This window comes from Tasmannia lanceolata, unplaced genomic scaffold (assembly GCF_043159265.1).
Source record: "Tasmannia lanceolata isolate RefF3 unplaced genomic scaffold, GAP_Taslan_0.1 ptg000012l, whole genome shotgun sequence".
NCBI classification, from domain to species: domain Eukaryota; kingdom Viridiplantae; phylum Streptophyta; class Magnoliopsida; order Canellales; family Winteraceae; genus Tasmannia; species Tasmannia lanceolata.
Window position 1 is genome coordinate 32,431,191 of NW_027518689.1, and position 27,857 is coordinate 32,459,047.

Genomic DNA, 27,857 nt, shown 5'->3' on the forward strand with positions numbered 1-27,857 from the left:
TTTTTCCTAAATAAATAACGAGGTAATTTAAAAGTTTTGAAATGTTCCAAACTACAGAAATAGCTATAATCAGAGTATCAATCTGTTTGCATAACAATAAGGTTATGAGGTGAAAAAGTTGTATGGAAATAACACTGACCTTACAATCACATTTAAATTTGCAGCACAAGCCATGAAAATCCAAAGTGCATTCTGGGTCTTGATAGAAATATCCCACACTGCTAAGTTTACTAACGGCGGTCATGGATTCACCGCTATTGAATCTAGTCCCATCACTTTCAGTTGCAGTCTCTGATAACTCCAGTGCTCTACCTCTGTTGTTCTTACAGATCCAATCTCCTTAGTAACAGAAGTTTATTCCATATTGTGGTAATTAGCCATCAGCCACAGAAAAGTTTCAGGATTCCACTGTTGCCACCCATCACGATCAAGAATAGTCTGCTTCTTAATTTGGCAACAGCATGAATTCAACCCACATGTTCATGAATGTCCAATTCCGGAAAATTCGATACAGGATCATATCTTAGCCAAATACAAGTATAGCTCACCTGGAAAATTGCATTACTTCTCGGTCAAGCTTTTAGTTGACATTGAACCAGCTGCTCAGAACGATGATGCGGGTCAGAATGCGGCCAATGCAAATCATAGTCGAATCAGCATGGCGTGGTCCAGTACTCGGTTGACACGGTCATTACTCGGGAGAATCAAAGGAGTTTTGATCGACTTCGTAGGGCAAAACGAGGACCGGGACAAGAATGAGGACAAGGTAAAAGAGAGTCAACTCAGGGGAGTCCACAATGAAGCAGGGGAGTTTTACAACTATGGTTTCAACCCAAATTCATCTTTCTACCCAAGGTAGCCATCTGCAAAGCCAATTATTGAAACTGCCAACTGGAATCAAGATAGAAGAGCTAGTGGTCAGGCAAAGACATTGAGGTATGATGGCAAGTGCTTTTTGAGGTTACTTTTTCAGATCTCTGCTGTAATCTGCTGAGAAGTTTTGGCCCGAGCAATGTTATATCCCCTGAACACAAAAGAAAGCATCAACACTGATTCCAAACATCTTTTTGATGCCATGAAATGGATTTCATGATTAGAAGATTAAAATTATACAGACGAGTTGATGGAATTCAATTTACCTGCACCGAGCGTTAACACAATGATTTCTTGTTTATCGTCTCTGGACAGCTCAATCACCAACTTATCTATCACATCCACCTAACACAAGTATGTCATCGATGAATATACGAGTGAGATGAATGTTACCAAACCAGAAGGAGAATGTCTGCTTCCTCCACATTGTAAGTAAAGACGGAACTTTAAAAGTCAGTAAATGGCACAAGTAACAAAATAGACTTTCGGACAGTTGATTATGAATCGCTGAGAATAAGTTAGCTCTTAAAAATTTGAGAATGTGATGCTTGGAATTTTGAAAAGCATTTTCAGTTACCAGTGCAGGGATGTATTCAGACGATGGACCAACGATAGAAGTTGCTAAGTCTCCTCCGTTGACATTCCAAGAGTTCGTTTCTCTAGCAGCATAAACCTGGCATTATAGCGCATTCAAATGTCCTGGGCTCATAGCTATTATAAACTGGAAAAGTGCAAGGGCCTAGAAATACCTCTGTAATTATTACATGATCTGCACCACTGAAGGCAACAGCAAAATCCTTCATAAATGCTGCTAGACGGCTTCATATTAAATAAAAAATAAAAAAAATTAGGGTTCCAATCAGATACGAAAGGAATGGCACAAGTTTTATAAGTCATAATAACGAACTGGGTTCTATTGCAACACATCTGAATTGTGACATTAGTTTGAGAGGAAGACCTGAAAGTATGGGGTTGAAAGACCACCCATAAAGATTGAAAAGGGAACTTTTGGCAAGCTGCTTGGAGAACTGCACGAATCTCCGTTGGATGGTGAGCATAGTCGTCATATATATGGCATCCATGGATCTTACCAATCATTTCAAATCGTCTAGAAACACCAGCGAATTCTTTTAAGTACAACCTCACTTTTTTTATTGCTTCATAAATTAGAGTTCTGTCCTTAACAAGAGCTGTGACTGTAGCAATAACCTGCAACTTACAATCAGATATCAAACAAAAACTCTAAAATATTCAGTGAAATTGAGGTTACCAATGATAAAACGGTCACTATAAATATGGACTTTTCTAGATTTCTATATTCTTTTAAGGAAGATTTTTTTTAAAGATAATGACTTTATTAAAGAAATTCAACATATTAAATACAACAAAGACAAGACGGAAAGAGTGAACACAGCAGAAAACCCCCCTGAAACCCACCCAACAAACCTACTAAGACTCCAACCTCACTTCATCCAGATTTGTGTTGATAATCACCACCTATTCGTTATCCGCTCCCTTAGCTAATTTGTCTACGTGTCTGTTTGCTGATATATCACTAATTTTCTGTTAGAATAAGCTTATGTAGCATAAGGGCATTATAGTCTTTTCATATTCTTTTCATAATAAATATATATGTATGTGTTAGGGCAAGGAGGCTAATACACAATATTCATTCTCAAATCTCTCTGTTAACATGGTATCAAAGCCCTAGGGTTTCTCGATGCCCTAGGGACCTCCATTGAAGACCTCTTGTCTTCCTCCATTGAAGCTCATGCCCATGCCCATGCCCTAACTTCTTCTTCCATTGAAGCCCATGCCCATGCCCATGCCTTAACTTCTTCTTCTTCTTCTTCTTTTTTTTCTCTTTCTTCCTCCATCTTCACTGGTTGCCCCCCCTGGGAAACCTGTTTGCCCCCCCTGGAAACCTTTACTGGTTGCCTGCGGGCCCCCCCTGGAAAACCCAATTTTCCATGTTTGCCCCCCTGTGTGCCCCCTGAAACCCAACTTTCCCTGTTTTGCCCCCCCTGGACAAACCCAACTTTCCTTGTTTGCCCCCCCTGCGCGTTCTCCCTTCTTCTTTTGTAACATCTTTCCCCATCTTCTTTGACCTATAAGGATAGTGTTCTTCTCTTCTAGCCGTCGGGTGTTCATGCCCTAAATCTTCCCGCTACATTTCTCACCTTTTTTTTTTGTCGCGGCTCCGCTTTGTTACATTTTTCTTTGCTTCCTACTTGATGACTTAAGCTTTGTCTCTATGTTTCGTTGTAGTTCCACAAGTATGAGGCTTCGTGCTTGTTTTTTTCGGGGTCCTTCCGGCGGATGTTTGTGGTTTTTCCTTCTGATTGTTTTTTTTTCGTGGTGATTTGCTTGCCTATATTTGGCTGCCCTTCTCTGTGGTTGTCTGTGATTGTTGTGGTTTGTCTTGTCTGGTCTACTTCACCCACATCCCATTTGAGTTTTGGTGTTTATTATGGCCTTGCCATCAGCTTCTTCCTCCGGTTCATTTCCGATGTTAGTGACCTCTATGACATCCATTAAATTGGATGGTGCTAATTACCCTGCCTGGAGTCGTTCTGTTCGCCTCTATTTGCGAGGTCAGGGCAAGTTACGTTTCATCACGACGGATCCTCCGGATCCTAAAGATGCTGGGTATGATAAGTGGAGTCAGGAGGATGCCCAGCTTCAATCTCTTCTCTGTCAGAGTATGGAACCAAAGATTGCGAGCCACATGCTATTTTTGGATACATCACGGGCAGTCTGGTTGCGTGCTGAGACACTCTATTCCGGTAGCAACAATCTCACGCGGATTACTGATGTTTACAGTGATTTCTTTCGTATCTTGCGTGGAGATAAGACTGTTGCTGAGTACTATTCGGATTTTGTTGGTCTTCGTGAGCAGATTGATATTTATCATCCCCCATCCACCGACCTTAAGGTCTTGGCTCAACAGAAGAATGAGCTCCGTACTACTCGGTTTTTGGATGGCTTAGGGCCTGAGTTTGTCCCTCTTCGGCAGCAGATCCTTGGGTTAGGCACGCTCCCATCTTTGGATGAGATCTTTTCTCGCGTTCAACGCGCTCTACGTCTCGATCCGGTTATCTCTGTTGCTGGTGACCAGTCCGCCTTTGCTACGCAGTCTGGTTCCTTTCGGGGCACTCGTGCTATGGGTCGTGGTCGCAGTCGTCGCGGACAGGGCCATGGCTTTGGCCGAGATTCAGGGGGAGGCTGTACTTATGGGGGTCGCGGCTCATGTTATTGCAGTCAATGTGACATGGAGGGTCACACTATTGATTTCTGTTACGATCTCCATCCCGAGCTGCATCCCGCTCGAGCCGCCCACTTCGCTTCTGAGACACCTGCTGCACCTATTCCTGCTCCCTCAGACACCATGCTCGTCTCTCGGACTGAGTATGAGTCACTTTTGGGCCTACAGGAGGAAGGGAAACAACCGGCTGCTCAATTTGCCACAGAAGGTAGCAACCCATCTTGCTTCATTTGCCACTCCGCTTCCTAGCTTATTGATTCTGGTGCCTCTCATCATATGACCGGTAACAGTACACTTCTTAGTTCCTTTACTTCTTGTGCTCCTACTAAGATGGTCACCTTGGCCAATGGGACTCGATGTCCTATTTCAGGCACTGGGACTGTTACAGCCACATCCCACTTATCCTTATCATCTGTACTCTGTGTTCCTACTTTTCCCTGCAATCTTCTTTCTGTTAGTCAGCTTACTAATCGCCTTAATTGTTTAGTAACGATCTTTCCGTCTTATTGTGTTTTTCAGAACCTTGTGACTGGGAAGACGATTGGCTCGGGGCATGAGACAGATAGCCTATACTACCTGGATGATGCTATCACTCCCACGGCGTTTAGTACCTCAGCAGATTCCTTTATGTGGCACTGCAGGCTCGGTCATCCTTCTCCTGAGCATCTGCAGCGTTCTTCCGTTGTTTCTGGTGTTATTAGTCCTTTTCATTGTGAGTCCTGTCAGTATGGAAAACACCATCGTGTTTCCTACCCGTCTCGTTCTGTTAGTCGTGTCAATAGTCCTTTTGAGTTAGTGCATTCTGATGTTTGGGGTCCATGTCGTACTCCTATGTTTGGTGGGAAGTACTTTGTTATTTTTGTTGTTGATTTTTCCAGGATGACCTGGCTTTATATAATAAAGGATCATTCTAAGGTGTTTTCTACATTTTGTTTATTTTATGCTGAAATTACAAATCAATACTCATGTTCCCTTAAATGTTTACGTACTGATAATGCCCGTGAGTAGTTTTCTGATCGGCACGGTTTTCAGGAGTTTCTAGTCGTGGAATTATTCATCAGTGTTGCCGAGCGAAAAATACGGTATCTTGTAGATATAGCTCGCACCATTCTGTATCAGATGCATGTTCCCAAATCTTTTTGGGCTGATGCTATGCTTACAGCCTGCTTTCTGGCTAATCGTCTACCATCTTCAGTTCTTAGCAATCGGTCCCCTTTTTCGGTGTTACACCCATCTGGGGATCCGTTTCCGTTACCTCCCAAGGTGTTTGGGTGTGTTTGCTTTGTTCAGGATCTCACCCCGGGACTTGATAAATTGACCCCAAGGGCAATCAAGTGTGTTTTCCTGGGTTATTCACGAATCCAACAAGGTTATCGATGCTACAGTCATCAGCTTCGCAGCAAATTTATCAGTGCTGATGTCTCATTTTTTTAGGATACTCCCTACTTTCCTGCTTCCTCTTTTTTACCGGTATGTCCTCCTCCATTGCCATTGCCAGTTCAGGTTCCCAGTTTGCCACCGGATCCGGTTCAGCATCCCTTCCAGGTATATACTCGCAAGCGTTTTACTACTTCAGTTGAGCCTGCGCGCCCTGCCATCTCTTCTCAGCAAGCGGGTCCTTTACCCTCATCCTCTGATGATGCTAGTCAGATTGATGAATCTCTTGATACCCCCATTGCGAGCCGTACTCGTTCTCGTACCACTCATCACCCTATTTCTAATGCGGTAAGTTATGCTCGATTACCTCCTTCGTATACCGCATTTATATCGTCTTTGTCATCGGTTTCTATTCCCCGCGGCTATGCTTGATTCGGGATGGCGAGCAGCTATGGAGGCTGAGATGGATGCTTTGGTCAAAAACCAGACATGGCAGTTGGCTTCCCTTCCTCCTGGTGCTCAGGTAGTCGGATGGAAGTGGATGTTCACCGTCAAATACCTACCTGATGGCTCTGTTGAGAGGTTAAAAGCCTGTCTTGTTGCCAAGGGCTTTACTCATACTTATGGGATTGATTATGTTGAGACATTCTCTCCGGTGGCAAAGATTCCATACATCCGTGTATTGATTTCTTTGGCCGTGAATCAGTCTTGGCCACTATATTAGTTGGATATCAAGAATGCGTACCTCCATGCTGATTTGCAGGAGGAGGTGTATATGGAGCAACCACCAGGGTTTGTTGCTCAGGGGGAGTTGCAGCATACCGTCTGTAAGCTTAGAAAGGCGATTTATGGTCTTAAACAGTCTCCCCGTGCTTGGTTTGGGAGATTCAGTGAGGCCATCCTACGATTTGGTATGAAACAATGTGCTGTAGACCATTCTGTGTTCAGCTCTCGAAGCAAGGATGGTTTGATTCTCCTGGTTGTATATGTTAATGATATTGTTATTACAGGGAATGACAAAGCAGGATTACAACGCCTCAAAGATTTCCTTCAGAATGAATTCAGCACAAAAGACCTTGGTGTTCTGAGATACTTCTTAGGCATTGAAGTGGCACATTCACAAAGGGGCTATCTTTGTCCCAAAGGAAGTATGCTCTTGATATTTTGGAAGAAACAGGTCTTCTGGGGGCAAAACCTGCACAGACTCCTATGAATCTGAATGTCAAGCTTTCACCTGATCAGAGGGAGCCACTACAAGATCCTGGTCGATACAGACGGTTAGTAGGACGGTTGATCTATCTCACAGTCACTCGTCCAGACATTGCATATGCTGTTGATGTGGTTAGCCAGTATATGAGTGCTCCTCGGATATCACATTGGTCAGCTGTGATTCAGATAGTGAAGTATCTGAAGAAAGCTCCCGGGAAAGGTCTTCTCTTCAGGAAGCATAACCATTTGAGGATTGAGAGATACTCTGATGCAGACTGAGCCGGATCTCCTGCTGACCGGCAATCTACTAATGGCTATTGTACCTTCATAGGTGGAAATCTAGTATCTTGGAAGAGTAAGAAGCAGGACGTTGTGTCACGATCCAGTGCAGAAGCAGAATACAGGGCCATGGCTTACACAAGCTGTGAATTAATTTGGCTACGGTCGTTTATGTCAGAGATTGGATTCTCATACTCCTCACCTGCATCCCTCTACTGTGACAACAAGTCAGCCATTCACATAGCTATGAATCTGGTATTTCATGAACGAACTAAGCATATAGAAGTGGATTGTCACTTTATTCGTCACAGGATTCAGACAGGCTAAATTCAAACCGAGTTCACTCGAACGAATGATCAGATTGCAGACATGTTTACCAAGCCGTTGAATGGAGTTCGATTGAGTGATTTATGTAACAAACTGGGCATGTATGATATTCATACTCCAGCTTGAGGGGGAGTGTTAGAATAAGCTTATGTAGCCTAAGGGCATTATAGTCTTTTCATATTCTTTTCATAATAAATATATATATGTGTGTGTTAGGGCAAGGAGGCTAACACACAATATTCATTCTCAAATCTCTCTGTTAACATTTTCATAATGATGTCTACTAATTTCCATGGGCCTATTCCTTTGGTACTTGCCCATGCCAAAACATTAACAGAGTCAACGTCAATGATTCAAGGACTGATGATCATGGAATTTGAGTACCATCTCAATCCCCATAGAAGGGCTCTTGCTTCAGCCTCATTAGAATCACATACCCCGTTGGACCCGAGAAAGTAATTGCGTCTGTAAAAATCACGAAATAAGCCGCCAATGCTCGCACATTCAGGATTGCCTTTGGAGCTTCCATCAAAATTAAGCTTCAGCCGTGTGAATGGGGGAGGTCACCATCTTAGAGATATTTTAGTTTAGACTCTACGCCCTCCATCTTAGAGATATTTTAGACTCTACGTCCTCTTTATTAATAATGTTCTCCAATTTTTAAGTATATCTCTTATGCTATAGATAGAGAAATTCCTATCATTTCTTACCCAAGAGATGAGACCAAGTTTGTTTTCTAATAATATCCTTCCCAATTGTCTCTTTGTTTCCTCGAAAATACAATTATTCCTCTCCTTCCATGTGTCAAATTGAGGCAAAAGGTACCAAGCTCCAAATAACATGTCCAGTTTTTCCAAAAGGACCACCACTCCAATGAAGGATGGTTTTTTTTAATGGCCCAATGAAGGATGATGTTCTTGATTGATCTTTGGAAAACTCGAGAAATCCAGAAGCATTTGATAAGGATCACCATAGCTGGTGAGCAAAGGAACAGCAGTGAACCAGTAGATAATCCAAAGACTCTTCCTCCTTGGATAAAATACACCATCTAGCTAGGAGAAGCTTCCTTCTTTTGAGGCAATCACATGTATTGATTTTCTTATTAGCCAGCATCTCGCAAAGGTCATTACCAGGGGAGGAGCAACAGCAAGTACAACAGCAATGCAACACTAAAACTTAATGTGGAAGAAGGGCCACTCTCAAAGACTCAAACTTAGGATGAATCTCATGAATGCATAACAATCAGTGAGAATGTGTAGCGAAATATTAAGAGCACATGGGATTAATGGAAGCAAGATCAACTCAGTTATCTTCTCCTACAAGCCATACAGCTGAAGATAGATAGATACAACATCTCTACCTCTGTGAGACGAAGAATGAATCTCCCACTTGAGTTGAAGGAGGTGAGCATAATTTTTTTGTCCATAAAACATGGAAAGATATTCCACGTAAATCACAAGCAGCGAATATCCTCACACTACAGTTAGAAGATGAGGTTCTAGGTATTCCAGAATATATGGAAATGCAGTGGCATTATTCTCTTAATATTTGGTAAAAGAGTCCTCATCATACAAACAGGACAAGAATAAGAATCAACATTACATTCAAGAAGCACTTCTTTTAAAAAAAAAACAAATGCACAGAGAAAGCTTTAAATTTCGGTTTCGGTCATTAGTGACGAAGAAACACTTCGATTTCGATATGAAATTTGGGCCGATATCTTGTAAAATCACAGAAACATTTCAGTACGAAATCACAGCCGACATCCAAGTAAGATTTTCTACCACTAGTTTTTCTTCTTTTTTCTGTCCTTTTTAGAAATATCTTAAAGAATCTCGTTGTTCTTGTCTTTTCCGTGAGTGGAGTTGATTCTTGTCAGAGTTTCTGTTGAAATGTTGACATTTTGACAAAAACTTTGCTTTTTTATCTGAAAAGTTGCATGTTTCACATATTTTGACCGAAACATTAACAAAATCCTAAAATTTCAGGTAAAATCTGGTTATTTTCTGAATCCAAGTGTATTTCGTTTCGGCAGCAGCCGAAATCTAAATATTTCGGCTGAAATGAAATGTCCCGGCTAAAATTTAAAACCATCGGAGCAGGGGTGAAGCCAGAAATTTGCTCTAGAGGGGGCAAAGAAGGATTTTTATACCGTAACCGTAATCAATAAATTATTATAAAATCAAAAATTCAAATTATTACAGAAATTTCAATTCAATTTGCTTTTAATCTTAAAAAATCATTCGCATTTATTAAAAGCTCATGCTGCAAAAAAAGCTCATGGGATTTTTACAATCAACCCTGATTTTTTCTTTGTTTATGAGCAAGATAGTTACACAAACTAAACAGACATGAACATAGATTTAAAATCTATAATTCTTTTTTTTTTTTTTTTGAAATGGTAATTTGCAATCTATAAATGCCAACAATATATCTCTTCTATCTTGTGTATTTTCAAAAAATTAATGGAAAATTCTCGTTCTACCTTTTTATATATCTTATATCTTTTGTATTTATAGAGTTTCATATATCTCTTACAATTAGGATCAGTAAATGCGAACCATTCAATCAGTAAATATTGCCTCATGCGCAAGTAGGATAATTTGAGATTAATATTATCTACCAATGGGGTGTTAACGCCCTATTTCTTTTGGATTTGAGAACCGATCGTCTAAAAATGATAATTGGAGTCAAAACTAAATTAACATAAATTTTGAGTCCAATTATCAGTTTTCGACTCACAACTTTCACCTCATTGAAAGAAATATGAACCTAGAGATTTTATATGGTGAGTGCTGAGATGACCCAAACCTTTGATCTGTAAAGGGTCTGCACATTACATAAACCTCTATAGATTGGAGGGTTAGGATCATCCTAGGGAGATTGTCTACATTGTACAGCCTATTTATGTTGTGGCCCAACAAATGAACGGTTTAGATCATCCTGTGAAGTAGGCCCACTGTAATTTGTGAAAAATACTAGACTTTACGGGCACTTACCCTATAAAATCTCAGCCTCTCTCTCTCTCTCTCTCTCTCTCTCTCTCTCTCTCTCTCTCTCTCTCTCTCTCTCTCTCTCTCTCTCTCTCTCTCTCTCTCTCTCTTCCTTGGTTAGGTTTCCATCTAACGCAAAACACTCCCACCGAAAATTGTGGGCTTTCCCAATGAAAAATGCTGCCCGCATGCAACATCAGATAAATTTGGAGAAAATTTAGCACATCTAAAGTCCAAACCAATGAAAACTCGCAAGGCATTTGTCGAAAAAAAAACTACTAATTCCAATACCAAAAAATCGCATAGAACTAACAGTATCGAAAAAATCCCCTCCCCCGCCCCTCTTGGCTCCATCCCTGCATGGGAGAAACCCCAATTGCAATGAATTTCCCATAGGCTCTGATGGGAATCGGATGTGATGAGTCAGTCATAAAAAAAAAGAGAGCAATAAACAGCTCCAAGACACAGAGGTGGACAAGAGAAGATGATTAGCAAAAAATGTTGTGTATAAAGAAAATGCGTGGAGGCTTTTGTTAACTCAGAGATTAAGAAAGACTGGTTCGCATGAACAATAAAAATGTACTTGCTGCATGAACTCTAAAAACAAGTTTCACGATTAACAAAAGATAGGTGAAGAACAAGGTCACTGAAAACAGGTTCCAAGAAACCTGAAATCAAATGTTCCAGTAAATATCATTAATTGGGTTTAAAATGGAAAATCTTCTTGTTGTTTTTCTGATTTGTTTTCTGAATGAAGCATCCAATAACCTAATCTAGTAGCTATTCAATAAAGATTGCATGTTATGCAATGAAACCACCTGAGTAATTTCCCATTGTAGGATAATCAATGAATTAACAAACTAACTGGGCTTTCTATGTTCCTGAAAATTTACTGTCCTTAAGGCTTTATTCTGGGCTGTGATTGTCTCTTTTTTCACTTAGGTCTGGCTTCCCATATCTGCTGTAGATTTTTGAAGACCATGCTTTCCATCCACCGAATAAAACCGGTTTACAGTTTGTGACTGTAATTTTTTTTTTCTGAATGGCACACTTTGTGACTGGCTTAATCAATTTCTTGATATATATGTGAATTTTATGATTTTTACTGGGAAGCTCACTTGAGCAAAGATGATAATGTTGATGACGTCAACAAAACAAATTAAAAGAGCATGCATTGAAGTCACATAGTGTAACTCCCCCTGTCAAACTAATATAAATTTTCAAGAAGCTGTTTAAAAGTGTACATGGTCAACCTGGAAAAGTAGTGATAAAAATTCTCACCGCTAATGAATTGAGAACGTTATGAACTCCTGGTAGTTGCAGGCTAATGTTTGTTACTGGACATCCCTTGTGACACTGCACGCAGTTTGCAATTGCTTAGAATTAGTAATTGTTTGGCTGCTGCCCCATAGAGTGATAACTAACGACGCCCAAAGGCCAATAAAAGGGTACATCTGTAATTAAAACACCAACATAACCTACAGAACTTCTTGTGAAACTACCAGTTACTCCAAAAGCTTAAGTTGTTGAAGAAGGCCTTATTTAATCTTTTATAACTTTAACACTCCCCCTCACGTGTGGCCCCTCTTTTTAGGGTTGGCCTACACATGGCACACCGCACATGTGGCCCCTCTTTTGGGTTTGGCCATTGCATGTGGATTTTGCTATCAAGGAGGTTTGAACCCAAGCATTTGCTCTGATACCATGTGAAACAACCACTTACTCCAAAAGCTTAAGATGTTGGAGAAGGCGTTATGTAATCTTTTATAACTTTAATACTTCTTAATACTGGATAGTAATGGCATTTCTTACACTGAGGGGCAAACAACGAATAATGATCAAATAGGCAAGAAATTTGCTAAGGCAGCTAAGGAAAAATAGAAAGCAATCCATATTAACCCCATGTCATGGTATAAATCTATCATGATCTGAATCGCATCAAGTAACCAAATATTTCATTAAAAAATAAATGAAACCCATGCATCACTTATTTTACACACACTATATGCATTAACGAACTCCTAAAATGTGCACCTACTGCAAGATATTATAGAACTTAGGTAATAGAATGGTTGAAGAGCAAGATATTACCATTAATTACAGAACAAGCGTAATAGATGACTGCAAGCAATCGACTACAGGTCCTAGGAATAAAAAAGACCATGGAATGTAAGAATTAGAATTCTTATATATAGAAAGAAGTCTGTGGAATGCAATTAAATACCATACCATCTGGGCCTATAAAGGTGAGACTCCCCTAAACATAAGCATGTAAGTTTTTTACCTATAGTATGATAAATAAATTATAGCACTCCCTTTAAAATACACTCTCTCTAAAAAACCTTCAAGGCATCATCATAACAAACTTCATTCATGGCCTTCATGAGAAAAAGATCCACTTTCTGGTAATTTTAATCTTATTAACAGCTAGGCTCAATTATTTGAGGCATAAAACCTTATGTTTAAAATTCTGCAAGGAGTGGTACGACGTTTGGCCCATGACATGGCAGGCCATAATTAACACCACACACCACTTACAGAGTTGACGCGTGTCGGATGTTTCTCATATTTTATAGTAGTTGTTTCCAGTGCCATGTCATACTTATCCAGCATTCACAATAAATTTATGCATAATGTTAAAGTATAAAAGAATAAATAACGCCTTCTCCAACAGCTTAAGCTTTTGGAGTAACTCGTAGTTTGACATGGTATCACGGCAAAGGTCCTGAATTCAACCTCCTTGATGTCAAAAATCCACATGCAATGGTCAACCCAGAAGTGGGGCCACATGTGCCACGTGTAAGCCAACCCAAAGAAAGAGGAGCCACAAGTGAGGGATAGTGCTAAAGTATAAAAGAATAAATAACGCCTTCTCCAACAGCTTAAGCTTTTGGAGTAACTGGTAGTTTGACACATAAGAAAGATCAGTCACCAATATTTGTCTTGGGAAATTTCTCGGGAAGTGTGTATCTTGGGATCTTTTAATTTTTTAATTTTTTAGTTTATATCAAAAAAATGAAAATAAAATAAGTAAAAATTTAAAATTTAAAAACAATATTAGGACAACAATGATATCATGAATTTATCATGATATTTTTGCAGTACAAAAACAAAACATGAATATATCTCACTAATCTTTTAGAATCTCCGGAAAAAATTCTAGATTTTATCATTTTATGAAAAATCATAAAATATTGCGATATTTTTTAAAATAACAGAGATATTTGTGACTAAGAGTGATACACGCATAAACAAAAATTGAAATTAAATATTTGTCTTGATGCTTTTTTTAAGAGCCCTTGAAGTGAGGAGGATTGTAGAGGCTCTTTTAGGAGTTCTTGGAGTCGGACTCTTGGATTTGTCATGAACGTAGTAATGAATGCCGTTTCATTCGGAGTTTTGTTTTGCCAAGTGGGATGAGAAGTATCAATGTTTCGTCCATTTCAGTGTTCCATTTCGGAAAAATGCTACGACTGGAAGTTTTAAATAAAAAATAGAAATAAAAAAAATATAAGAAGCCATTATATCAATTAAATTTTATAAAAAAATCATATTTTACTACTTAAAAATAACCATAGTTATGAAATTGGCTCTTCATGGGACACAGCTAAAAATTTGGATATGATTGTATTTACAATAAAAATCAGTGAAAACCAAAAAATATGAATTAAATATAAATTAAGGCACCTCATATACACTGACTTATGGTGTATTTTTGGACCTTTGTTTGACATGTTCATATGCACTTCATATGCATATGTTTAGGAAAGTAGCAGAGTTCAATCTGTCATCGCAGTGGAAGGCAAGTAGCATTGGGCAAAAAAGGTAAGGATTACTTCTCTCTCCCACAACCTATTGTTTATATTCATGTCAGACTATGTTCTTTTTTTTTTAAACAAATGATGAGTCTTTTTTATGTATTAGCTTAGCCGTATAAGATATCGCGGGACATATTAAAAAGTTAAATGTCAGACCTGCAGATGACTGCTGACTGTGCAATAATCAGGAGTTAAAAAAAGTGCAGTAGTAAATCTGCAGCAGACTCTAACTAGATTGGGTCAAAGGCTTAGTTGAGTTGAGTTGAGTAAATTGGCAGCCCAGTCAAAAGTTAAAAAGACTGCAACACAGTCAAAAAGTGTTTTTTTTAAAAGCTGTGCAATATGTAAGACAGTTAAAAACCTTCGCATAACATATTAAAAAATGTTAGAAAGTGGCTTTTTCCCTTTTCCATTCTCAAAATTAATAGGCGTGTCTAAACCCATGTCAACATATGTCCATACATGTGTCCGTGTCGAAACGGTCAATTTTCAAATATTGAAGTGTCAACAAACCATAGGGCCTGATCATTCAAAAAAACAAAGAAAAAACCCAAATCATAGGGCCTAATTAATATGAAATTTAAACATCAATGAAACTAAACATTCATCATACCAAATGCTAACTATGAATAATACAAATAAAAATCACATTTGAATGCTTTGGAAGCTTGCACATAAAATTTGACAAAAAAAACCTTCTCATGAAACTTTTGAAGCATTTGAGAAAGATAAAGACTTTTGAAGAAGCAATTAAAATAGGGCATTTGATGTGCTTAAAGCTCTCATTCGTTCGTGTGTGTGTGTGTAAAAAAGGCTACAATGTGAGTAAAAAAGGCTAAACAATAAAAATATGATTTTTTGGAATTTTTCCCTAATTCTAGATCTATTCTTACAAGAACAGGGCATTCCACTTTGTTCGTCTAGTATGAATGAAACCAAAAGAAATAGAATGAAACATGGTGGGACAGACTGGAATTTTGGTCAAAATGTCCTCTTTGTTGTTCTGTATCATTGTCTTAACTGGGAGTTTGGTACCGTACGTTTCATATGTTCTGGAAGAAACATAATAGAATTGATAACTATGGCCATGATTTTTGATATGTTTGACTCTTTTAAAGATCTCTCTTGGAAGAGGACTCTTTGAGTCATAAAGATCTTTCATATTTATTTTTTACGCTTTCTAAAGTCCTCCAAGGCTTCGTAGACTCTGCAGAAAAGGGACTCTTTGAGTTGTAAAGAATTTTGATGTCTTGGCTCTTTTAGGAGTATTCCAAGAAGAGGAATACTTTGAATCAAAAACATCTTTCATATTTTGACTCTTATTAGGAGATGTCCCAAAAGAGGGACTCTTTGAACACCATAGAGAATTTTAATGCATTAAATCTTCTAAAGAGTTGGTCGTAGAGAATTTGGATGGCTTGACTATTCTAAAGAGCCGTTCTGGAAGACAGACTCTTGAGTTGTAGAGACTTTTGTTGTCTGAACTACTCTGAGAATCCTCCCTAGAGAGGGATTCATTGTTGAACTTCTTTCAAGAGGAAGATTCTGTGTACATCCACATACACTAACATAATCATTCGTAAATATGAGTGTGTGATAGTCTAAAAATTGACCTACGTGATTGTTCTCAGTGTCATTGGCTCTCTTTGCTTTGTATACTAACTGCTATCAGGCTAATTGGAATGGGTAGAAAATTAATTGGAGAATTCACAAATTATTTTGAGGTACAAGGGTTCCATAACTTGTATATCCATGGGTGTAGTGGTCTGGGATTCTATTGGTTTTGGAGCTATGCTTTCTTTTATGGAATGAAACTATGCTTTTTTCCTGTGCAGCTTTCCTGTTTTAATAGTTTTCTTTATACATATATGAATGCATACATACATATTATACATATGGATATCATATAATGAAAATGCTTGGATATAATATAAAGAAAATGCTTTTCTTCTAGAAAAAGCAAACACCATATCATCCCAGCTAGAAGCAGATGAAAACACTTCCATTCTGGAAACAAGTCAGCACTATACTATCATAACCATTTTTAAGAGACTGGAAATAATTAAAATTTAATAGGCTCACTAGTATTTCTATCGTCGAATTTGTGTAGAAAAGCAACTGATTTCAAAATAGGCACAAAAGGTAACTCACCAGTAAGTAATCAGTACCACCTTGCAAATTTGGAAGAATTGAGGATGCCTGCCATTCGTTTATGGTTGAAATCCCATAAGTTGTTATTTTGTAGCCATTGTGTGATAGTTCTGAACTAGGCGTCAACAGCACATGGTCTGATACAGTAGTTAGCTTTGAGTGACTTGGCAAAGCACATGCTCCTGCACTGCAATATCCCTTCTAATTAATTTTTGAATTAGAAATGAACCATGATGGATCTGATATTTCTAAAAGAATTACGATTCCAGCATCCTAAAAAGCATTGAATTGATGAATCACGCAGTTAAGTTGTCATATCAGGGTTGGAATTCTGCCACATCACATTCCTTAGAATGCATGGTGCCCAAGACAGGTAACAGCTGTTACTGAACTGTTCGCAGTATCTGAACCTCCATTGTAGAGAAAAGAAGAAGAAGAAGAGAAAAGAGAAGAGGAAAAGAGGGAGAGAGAGTAGAATAACGCTCCCTCTAATAAAACATAATATGTGTGTGTGTGTGTGTGTTGCTAGGGTTATATAGGAAATGTCAAGAATAACCCTAATCGGGTATGTAAATTACACCGCTTCATTTAACACTCCCCCTCAATCTAGAGTGTATATGTCATGCAACCCCAACTTGGCACACATATCATTCAACTTAGCTCTGCCTAGTGGTTTGGTGAACATGTTAGCCACCTGGTATCCCGATCTAGTGAAAATAGTGCGTACTTCTCCATTTTGGATCTTCTCACGAATGAAGTGGCAATCCACCTCAATATGCTCCGTCCTCTCATGAAGTACCAGATTCGAAGCAATATGAACAGCGTGATATTCGAAGTAATATGAACAGCAATCCACCTCAATATGTATCTCATGGAGATGTCTCACTTGTTTGGAAACAGGTATTTGCCTATATATTGTTGGATGTGAACCAATGGTTATATATCGCCATCTGAAAGTCTCTTCGTTGCTACTATGCCAGGCATGGGTATTTGTCCACAATACTAGCAATGTTGGCCATTGATGATATCATATTAAAAACACCATCTTTTAGGGCTGAATGGCTTTTGAAGCCTTGCTGCTATTCTGCGACTTCGAGGCTTCTTGTTATATATTTATGTCCATTGCCTTGATGCTTGATCATGTGTTTGAGGCATCTGTCATCCTTTTTTAATTTGTAAAATTTTGATAATCAGTCAGATGTTTTTGCTGTAGTTTTGTTGTGTTGTTATTATTATTCATTGAGACATTTCTCTTTACTATCTAATTTTTGAAACTGGGACAGTAACAATCTGTTGACTTCTTTTTAGTAATTTTACAGTGATGGTTAACTTCTGACGTCGAAAGCGTACGGTCAACAAATAGAAGAGAGATTTGTGCAAAGAGAATATGGAAAAAAAAAAAATCATGATGGATATCTAAAATAGGTGCTGTTTGTGGGCCCTCCTGGGATGGCGCATCCATTCCATGTAGTCATTGACAATATGGCCATATGCTCTCCTGCATCAACTTCACAGTTGAAATCACTCATCAAGCTTCTCTTCTGCTTTGATTATTACTTTTTTCTTTTTTCTCTTTTAGAGGGAGGTTAAATTTTAGGCCTCCATCTAAATTAATCTCTTATAGATTAAATAGTTAAGAAACCTCAGTAATTTAAGGGAGTTCTCATACGTTGGTCATCTCTAGGTATGATATAATGCGCAGGTTCTTTTCTTCTAAGATCCATTTGGGCCTGTTTACCAAGTTTTTATTGCTCGGTCACTTCGTATGTATTTGCTTATGTGTTTCAATACCTTGTATGCTTAGTGGAATCATTTCCCCTCTATTTGGTAGTAATGTCAAAATGCATTGAAGTGGTCACTGGAACTGCCAACTCATCCAAACAAAATATTTTTTTTAATCCAGGTTTTTAAAATCAGTGTTTTTAAAATTAGAGAATTCCAAAGTCCAAACATTCAGCGAAAGCAAAATCAGTGCACACAAACGGCCCCTAAGGTTTTGGGCATCATGGCACCCAACCAAATTGTGCACCTTTCCATCTCCTTTGTACCCTAGCTTTGGTCCTTGAGCCATTTTCTTCTTCGAAGCTTTTGAATGAGCCAGATTTGGATGATGGCCCTTACAAAATTAATTTTTAATTCCTTTAAGTCATGCAATTGGCTAAAGACTATTTGCATTCCCTAAAAACAATTACTCAAGGCATTGCAATATGTACTTAAGAAGTGAGCCACAGAAAATTAGAGCAATTATACCTATCCCCACATAAGATGAGGTGTCCATCCTCCCTTATTTTCTGCAGGAACCTCCTGAATATATTTTTCACTGCCTCCTAAAAGGTCGGGGGATAAAGTATAAGTCATATATGAGGATAAACAGTCCCACAGTGCCAATTTCAGTGTCAATAATATGATTTGAAAGTTTTCAATTACCAAACCTCATCTTCAAAGATATCGGCATGCTCCCACTCGACATTAGTTACGACAGCAATATAAGGAGATAGTCCAAGGAAACAACCGTCATATTCATCAGCCTGCCTTGAAATGAACCCCCAATCACTTCAAAAGAAACATAAAAGGAACAAAAAAAAATGCAGGATTTTCAACTACTCAAGTTGAGAAAAGATTGATTTAGATTTAGGCATTCTTTGTTCGTATAGATGTTTTATGTTTGTGTTTCAATTCCACACCAGAAAAAAATACATCTAATTTTCACTTTATGACAACAAAAATTCCAGAGAAAAAAAACAGTAAGATAGATTGCTTAAAGAAAAAGATCTACTCACACAGTTATCTAAGTGGAGTAGTTCAGCTGTAAAATCAACTGTGTGATACAAAACTCTTAGCATAAAAAAGAATTGAGTGACATACCTCTAAGATAAAATTGTGACCAGAACCCGAGATTATATTCCCTCCGTGAAACTGAAATAAACCAAGGCTAATCATTTCTTAGTAGCTAGGACAAGTTCAAAGAATTTCTTTCCCATTAACATATATATATGTATAAACCAGATAATTTGGTTGTCAATAGAAAATTATCATTTCATTGACAAACAAGAACATGATAATATCAAAGGTCATCAGCAAAAAAAATGCTTTTTAATTAATCATTAGTAAAAAAAACATCTATAAATTAAGTACTCAAGTTCTAAGTAGAGCACAAAGGAAGGACAGGAAGTAATCTGCATTGTATGATTTGTGCACTTAGAATTTTTCTATTTTCCTTTTTATGAATAAAGGCTTAGAATTAGATTGTTCTCCCTCGTACGCATTGGACTTGTTTTGGAAGAAATTATTTCTCACGAATTGTCTATATGATTATCAAATTGACTACAAGAGATCAGTGAGAAAAATGAAAGATATTCTAAGACCTAGGATTTAGCTCATATGATTTATATATTTGTTTTACATATAATGCTCATGTTGGGTAATAATTTCACATGAAATTGATGCAAGATAACGAAGTTCCTTCCCCACTTGAGACAGTATAAGATATCATAGGCTAAATGAATAAAAGATAATGTGATAAACCTAAATAAATAAACACTATTGCACTGCTAAATTCGGAAAATGATACCTGTGGCACATGTGCCCCAACTATAGCGGTAAGGTCATCTCCCATTGCATTCAAAACAAATGCAAGCATACTGGCTGTCGTACTTTTTCCTGTGTGTATTAACCATGCAAAATGAGGAAATAAAATAACATTAAGATGAAACAAGACAGGTAAATTTCAAGTTCAGGTAAATCCATTAGTGAGGCATCATTATCTGGTCATAACCTTTGATTGTAAAACAGTAAACGGGAATTTTTAAAAGTATAGCTTCCACAGAGTGAAACATACAAGTGAAAATAATGTTTATCAGACGAGGTTGTACCATGCGGAACTCAATAGCCAACTTCTTGCAGACCAAATATAAAAAAGGGCCAAAAGCACTTAGTCATTAGAAAAATTAACTTGTTCCGCTAATTGAATCTCTTTTACCCAAACATGATGGTTCTAATGTCAATGACAAAGTTTCAGCACTTTGTTTCTTGAATAAGATAATATTACTTGTGATAGTCATAATATATGTATCCATGGGTGTGAGTGATTCAAAACTAGTTGATTGATCCGGCATAACAACAAGGTTAGCTATCAAAAAAGGATAAAATAAAATTGAAGGCTAACAGTTTAGAAAATGATTGGATATTATAGGTTGTGATTTTGTGAGATGATGAAATACAGAATTTACTTGTCTTAACTAAATTACCAATTTTTTTACAAATCTTGGAGCGGTATGCAAGGTGCACTATTTGGCCACTTTCACACCCAACGTGAATGGCTGTAGTAGAAACAAAAAGCCTAGGTATTCATTCTCAACTCAACTAAGCCTTTGTCCCAATCTAGTTGAGGAGTCTAGGTATTCATTGCCGATTTTTATTTTTATTTTTTTGAATAGAGGTATTCATTGCTGATTAGCACTGATTAATAGTCTCAACGTCCTAACTGCATATCAAGAATTATCTATGACATCTTGTATGGAAATATCTCCTGAATTCACAAGCCATATAATGATACAAATCATCCAAAACTTGAAGCACTAAAATATGAGAAGTCAAGAATAATGTCGTGGGGTGACAATTTAGCACACCACATCCTTTTATAGGCATATGAGAGGCCCAAAACAAGCATAGAGAAGTGGAGAATCTTCCGGAAGGTTAGAGTTTTGTAGAAGTTACTTCGAGAAGCCTAAAAGTATGTAGAAGATTCTAGAACCTCCTAAACATCTCTAAAATTGTGTAGAGAATTCTATAACCTTTTAGAACCTTGTAAAGGGTAGAAGACTCTAGAAGTAGATGCATGTGAATATTCTAGAAGAGGATTAGATATTTGTAAAGAATATATTTAGAATATTCTTAGAACACTCTAGAAAGAGAAGTATGTAAAAAGGGATCTAGAGTGTTCCCCTAAGGCCTATAAAAGGGGGAAAGCCCTTCATTTGTGGGGAACCTCAGAAAACTGTATGCATTCTTCAAGTAATAGAAGCACACTTCAGGGTGTTCTCTTTGTCCAAGTGTTGCACTGGTTGGGTAGAAGGCTGACTTGGACTAAGCGTAGGGGTGTGAAGTGTAAGTGCTGCACGATTTTAGCTAACGAAATTGCTAGGCCCGTGACAATAAGCTTTATTTTCACAAAAACCTCCACAAAAGAAAGATCCCAAGAAACAAGAGAAATAATTGTACAATCAGGCATAAAATCTAGTATAGCAAATTACATACACCTTCCAAAAAACCCTAACCATCTTCCGAGCAACAAAATCCAACTCTCCTCCCAATTCTTCACACAGAGAAAACCAAAAGAAAAGAACTAAGATCAGAAATAAAAAATACTTCACACAGAGAAAACCAAAAGAAAAGAACCAAGAAAAGATCAAAAATAAAAAACACCCCATCATCAAACCCACCATCATAACCATCATCTGAGTCAGTACTCATATATCCAATCAGAAGCCCGACGAGCACTCCAGCTCCCAAACCCATACCGAAATTATTCTTCGTTGGTTTCTGCTGTTGTGGCTGCGCCATCGGCAGGTACCCTTAATTCCCTGAGGTGTGTACCCATATCCGTAACCTGGTGGTGAAGTGATGCAGCCCTCAGTAACTCCAAAACCAAAGAAAAACAGCAAAGTAGATAAATCGAAATTCAACACATACATCACATTTCACATCCAAGTCATATAAGTATTTATACACAATACATACATCACATTTCACATGCAATTCATATAAATATAATTACGTAACACATACTCATTGCGGTATAGTAGACCACTAATACACCTACGATTTTGATTTCTGTATGAATTTCGGTGCGGATAGAAATAGTCATTTCGCATCAATTTCAGTATTCAAAACCCTGTTCTCAATCCATATTTTTCATTAACAAATGATCTCCTCAACATTGAGTCTCCTCCCCAAACCATCAAGCCATTTGCCTAGTAAAGCATTATTCGTGGCTTTAAGCTTTCGAATGCTTATCCTTCCTTGCACCGTAGGTCGACACACTTCCTCCCATCTTACTAGGTGGAATTTCCTGCTTTCCTTTGCAATTGATCCAATCTATTAACAACTGAGGCAGTTCATCGAAACACAAACATCTAACTTGGAGGTTGGCAAGAGCGGCTTTGGAAAGAGTGATCCTCCCCTCTGTCCAAGAGATATCATGCTCTTCTTCCAGCATGATTGGAATATAGTTTTTCATGTAATCTTATAAATCAACAAGATGGCAAATGGTAGAATCATGGTTGGGGAATCTCCTGCAGACTCCGGTGTGGTGAGTAGTATATCACACATAGGTAATCATGGAGACCAAAGTTTGGGATTGCATATTACAATTGCTAAGTTGGATGGTAGAAACATTGCTACAAGTCTAGATGTTGTTGACGAGCACTAACCATTGCTAAGTTGGATGGTAGAAACATTGCTACAAGGCTAGATGTTGTTGACGAGCACCACTATCAATGGTTGAGATAACCATATACTAGAAATCTATATACATTGATCGGATCAAAACTCAAGCAACAATCCATGTGTCACAATGTTAACCAACTTATGCAATAACATAAATAGGAGTGTTGGTTCAGAATGATCATTTTGCAGTTACAAAAGCATTTTTTTAATGGTAAAAAAAATTAAGGCCGGGGAGGTCTATACAAGGAATACAAACGCATTGAATCCAATAATTCTAGAAATCATGTTTATCTATGATGGAAAGAATAAAATGTGAAAGAAAGAAAAAACACGATTACCATGGGTCCCACTAATAGCAATAAGAGTGTGTTGCCTCGTAATCTTTCCCAACCACTGGCCTCTCTTATATCTGAATAACGAAATGAGATTTATTAAAACAACTTACATAACTTGTTTGCAATCAACATTATCATACCAAAGCATTCGCTAGGCTGCAAAGATAATACAATGAATAGCGCAATTCGGGTAAGTCTGGGAGGCAGAGCTAGTAAGATAATCTTAAATGTTCTGAAATATTGTAAGCCTTCTTCCAAGGAGCAAACCTAGATATTAGTCTGCACATAATTGATTATACTTTGTAACTTACTAGCTATGCCTCCCAGACTTACCCGAATTGCATTATTCATTGTACTATATTATCCATGATGAGTGACAATGTGCCTTCTGGATATCATTCAGAAAAAAAAAAAAAACGAGTTATAAGGAGTAAAAAAAATGATAGAAGATATTTTTAGCGATGTGAAACTGATAGAATGAAAAAATATCAAAAAAATAATATGATACAGTATTTTATAGATATAAAATATTTATGCCAAATATAAAATGCAGGTTTTCTCCTGAAAAGCATATAAAGGGATTTGCTAGCTCTATATGTTATTATACCATTCAAAAAAATAAAGGGATTTGCTAGGCAATTCACGGAAAGCCATTTCGCACGAGCCCTTGTCACACAGTTGCCCCCCTGACTAATGGAGGGCCCCTCTCATGCCCTATTAGTAGGGCAGTGTGGATTGACTAGCTCAACTTCCTTAATCTTTCCTCACTTACTGTCCTCTCTAAGCTTGACTCGCAGATTTTGTCTTATTCATTTAATTCATCTGAGGTAGTTGTTCTATCATGCAAAAGCCACCCGCGAAATGGCTTTCCGCGAAATTGCCTAGCAAATCCCGCATATAATAAACATAAAATGTTGACCTAATGCAATGAGTATGCCAAATATAATAAAAAAAAGGAAAGAGAATATTAGGCCAACATAAAATGTTGGCTTAATGCAATGAGTAAGCCAAATATAATAAAAAAAAGGAGAGAGCATATTAGAAACATATCTACTATCATTCACATTGTAAAATATTTAGACGAACACCAAGGATTTCTCCTCTGATTCATAGTTATGAATTCCGTTCCATTTTGTTCAGAATGGCCAACATGTTCCGTGTCGAAATGGAAAACAGAAAAAAATGCAAAATGAAACATTTTATCCTGTGTTTCATTCTGTTCCGGTCTCTTTTGATTTGTTCTGAAAATTTTGCAAAATTTTTAGAAATGCTTTTTAGCAATTTTTTTTATTTTTTTTTGGATTTCCCTTTTTACCCTAATTTAGTGATGGTCTTATTTGAGGAACCTGTGATGTCTTTTGACCCTACCAAACAGACAGGGGGGCAGGGGGGGAGTAAAAAGTAAAAACACATCAAAACCCCTCATTTTCACACTTTTGCAGATCCCATTACTTTGAATTTTTAACTTAAAAAAAAAAAAAACCTACCATTTGTAGCATCTTTCTCGGAATGGAACACCAAAATGCACAAAGCACCAGAACGTTCCATTCTAGAGAGCAAAATTAAATGCCAACCGAAACAGAATTGATAACAAAGCCACAAAATGATTGGCAATATTTTGGAACTAACTAGGGAAGCATTAGTTCAAGACCGATGGAAAAGGAAGAATGGTTTAGATGAATCATGAATGCCAAATAATAACAAAATAAGAAGAGAATTATTAGAAACATACATTGGTTCGGATTATAAGGATTCTACATCTTGTTGGAAAATATGCAGAAAAATTGATGTCTTAAATTTACCACAGACATATTATCATTTTCATCAGCATATTAGAAGGGAATCTTTGGACTGATTGATATATTTTCATACTATTCAAAAAAATTATAAGGGGATAACATGTTATTCACATGTTACTTTTGCTGTTGAAGTAAAAAATTTTGAGATGGATACGAACAAAGGTATTCCAACAGATTTTGCATGCAAAATCTCCTCATTGTCTTGTGGAATGGCACTTGAAACAATAATTGCAGAAGGTCGACTTGAGCCATTGTCTCTTTGTATATTTGATAATGAATGACCTACATACAACTGTGCCCCAGTCTTTTCTAAACCATCCATAAAGCTGCTCCATACAATATCTGAGCCGCTAACTTCGAATCCCTAAGGTAAATACAGATAATCAATATTTCATAGATAGAAAAAATTCACTGAATATCACTAAAATGAAAAAAAAAAAAAAAAATCCTCTCAATATTTAATGATAAATAGAACTCGAAAACAATTTTCAATTGTAATATTATGTAGACAATAGACATTTATTTTATTTATGATGATATGGGTATGGCTTTTTATTTGTTAAACCTATTAATGGAATGATATCACTCTTTGATTGGTGCTGAACAAATGATTGACCACTGGGACATTGTGTAAACATGTGAAAATTCATGTCATGTGAGTTCTAGTTCTTAAGCAGGCCAGCTATGTTTCTCATAGTGTTGATTGTATTGAAATTTTAGTGGTCCAATATGAGACTTGTGCTTGGTGTGCATTGTGGGATGATGCATCCATGTAACGTAGTTCCATTAGCCTATATAAGCAAAGTAGGGATTGGGCATCGGTATGGCCCGTTCAGTTGTTTATCTACTAATGATTACTTGTGCAATGTGGACTATCAACAATGGTCTAATTTATGGTGCTAGGTGGTACATAGAACTAATCTCCTCCAAAAGCTCGGCTAATCTCCATGGACCAATGCGCGTTCCTTGAACCCAAGAAATGACGTTTGAAGAATCTCCTTCTACTTCCAGCTTGCCTTCCATTTGATCTTTAAATAAGCTCATACCATAGTGAAGAGCGCGAATCTCCGCTTCATTAGAGTTGTCATTCCGACCAACCCAGAGAAGAGATAGATGATGGTTCCATTACTATCTCCACACACTCCTCCGATTCCCACTTTGCCGGGGTTGCCAAGGGAGTAACCATCGACATTGAGCTTGAAACATTAGGTGGGGGGTCTCCAATGATTGCCACGCCCTCACTATGCACTGCATGATGAGGACAAGGTCCCCCACATGATGAGGATAAGGTTCAGTAGTTGCTATTTAGACATGTTACCCTAAGGCTACAGATGATTCGCTGACTGGGACATTGTTAGATAAGCAACTACATTGGTGCCAAGTGATTAGTGTATAAAGGCATGGCAGTGTGATGCCACCCCAAGACCATTAAATTGTGTTGGACCAGTTCTAATGGTCATAACTTAATAGTCAGGGAAGAAATTGTGTTACTTATCCACCTCGGCATAATCTCAAAGGCCCAGTTTGATTTGGATCTTGATAACCGATTGTGAGTCTAAAACTGATTATAGGACTCAAATTTACAATTAATTTTGACCCAATAATCAGTTTTGGACTCACTCAGTTCTGGGAATCCAAAACAAACAGGGCCAAAGTGTTTGACCAAATTGTGAATTGAAATGTGGGTAATGGTGAATGAATGTTGTGAAGATGATTTGGGTTGTGAAGAAAATCATACTTGGTGAAGAGCGAGCATGGCGAGGGCGGATAAACCACAGCCTCCGATTCCCACGAAATGGATCCAACCCTTTTCTTTATTCTTCTTCTTCTTCTCCTCCCCACTTCTCTGCTCCTCCGAGCACTTGGCAGGTATTCCTCTGTAATATTTTGAAGTTGGAGCAGGAACAGAGAAGAAGAGGTGGTTTCTTCTCTTGCTACATGGAAAAGGTTGGGGAAGGTAGAGCTCTGGATTGAAGGGAGGTTTTTTCGGACGAGATGAAGCCGAGATATGTTGGATGTTACGCGCGGACATTGCTTGGACCTCCATTGTCTCTAAGGCAGATGCCTCCGTGATTTCTGCCCTCTTCAACCTTTTGAGAAGTATACAGTATACTAGCAGAAAGTGGAATGTCTAGATCAATGGTAGATGGTAATTTTTGGGTCCCACTGGGAGCATGTATATGGAATCAAGACCGTTGATCTTGTAGAACATAGTTGGGTGATCCATATGATCTTGGGTCCCATTCGAAGTGACATCCTGTGCATTAGTTCAAACAATTTGTGGGTCTCACTGCACAGTGTAAACTTACATTGTTCAATTATTCAAGAATTGCTCTATAACTATTATTTTTTCTAATGAACCGTGGCACGTTAGGATATTTAATGATACCGTGTCTTAAATTTCCTTGGATTCATAAAGTTTTTGTGTGGTATTGGAAAATCAAAATGTTAGCTTAAATTTTTCGACATGGTAGTTGGAGGTTAGGACTAATTTTATAACTAATCCTCAAACCATTTATCCATGTTCTAATTGATAATGAGTTACGCTCTAGATTTAAGTTTCCACCAAAACCAACACGGAGAGACCAAAATGTTTGTGTTTCCATCTCCACTTAGATCATCTCAATCGTTAAGGGGGGATTTCATTTCCCTAAAAAAATTGTTAATTTCCGGATTCATTTCCTAGACTACCTCTAACGTGGATTTTTACACAAGATCAAGCCCTATGCTCTGTTTGGTTGCTTGTAGATGGCTGGGAGAATAGGAGATAAATAAGTCAAAAAGAATTAGACAAGAATGGAAGAGAATGGAAGATGGGGGAGAATATTAGGAGTGAGATTTGCGAGTAGTGTTTGGTTGCGCGAGGAAATTAGAGGAAAATGTAGGGTGTCATTATCAAAATATAGGTGGAAGAGAGAGAAAGAGATAAAAAAAAATAAGACAAGAATTTCTCCTAATTCCTCCAACAAATTTCTCCATTTTGA

At 37.8% G+C, this 27,857-nt stretch overlaps 1 protein-coding gene and 1 non-coding gene across 8 annotated transcripts; one reads left to right on the forward strand and one right to left on the reverse strand.

Moving 5' to 3' along the window:
- LOC143887877 (uncharacterized) lies at window positions 1–26,982 on the reverse strand. Of its 7 annotated transcripts, XR_013254407.1 has the most exons (15): window positions 26,612–26,981; window positions 25,032–25,237; window positions 23,078–23,148; window positions 19,864–19,952; window positions 19,158–19,208; window positions 18,725–18,820; window positions 18,543–18,619; window positions 16,293–16,479; window positions 11,605–11,679; window positions 1,832–2,082; window positions 1,623–1,692; window positions 1,451–1,546; window positions 1,140–1,218; window positions 549–1,024; window positions 1–438 (listed from the first exon to the last, which is right to left on the reverse strand). XR_013254407.1 is itself a non-coding variant. In XM_077392113.1 (14 exons), the coding sequence occupies exons 1-14, from the start codon at window positions 26,918–26,920 to the stop codon at window positions 912–914; spliced, it is 1,770 nt and encodes a 589-aa protein (XP_077248228.1). In that variant the 5' UTR covers window positions 26,921–26,981; the 3' UTR covers window positions 1–911. The 7 variants fall into 7 exon arrangements, 5 of the variants coding, with proteins under 5 accessions (XP_077248228.1, XP_077248230.1, XP_077248229.1 ...); XM_077392113.1 differs by having other exon boundaries at window positions 1–1,024; XM_077392115.1 differs by lacking the exon at window positions 26,612–26,981 and adding an exon at window positions 25,784–26,211 and having other exon boundaries at window positions 1–1,024.
- LOC143889018 (small nucleolar RNA SNORD96 family) lies at window positions 17,305–17,393 on the forward strand. The gene has a single exon (XR_013254643.1). It is a non-coding gene; the product is annotated as a small nucleolar RNA SNORD96 family (small nucleolar RNA).
- Window positions 26,983–27,857: the final 875 nt, after the last annotated feature.

Bases quoted from the DNA above. Each gene is read 5' to 3' on its own strand.
- LOC143887877 (XM_077392113.1), bottom strand. From the start codon at position 26,920: ATGGAGGTCCAAGCAATGTCCGCGCGTAACATCCAACATATCTCGGCT. The intron at 19,209-19,863 runs GTATCATTTTCC...GGTTTATTTCAG, and splicing joins TTGGGGCACATGTGCCACAG to TTTCACGGAGGGAATATAAT. The intron at 1,547-1,622 runs GTATTTCTAGGC...CTATAATGCCAG, and splicing joins ATCATGTAATAATTACAGAG to GTTTATGCTGCTAGAGAAAC.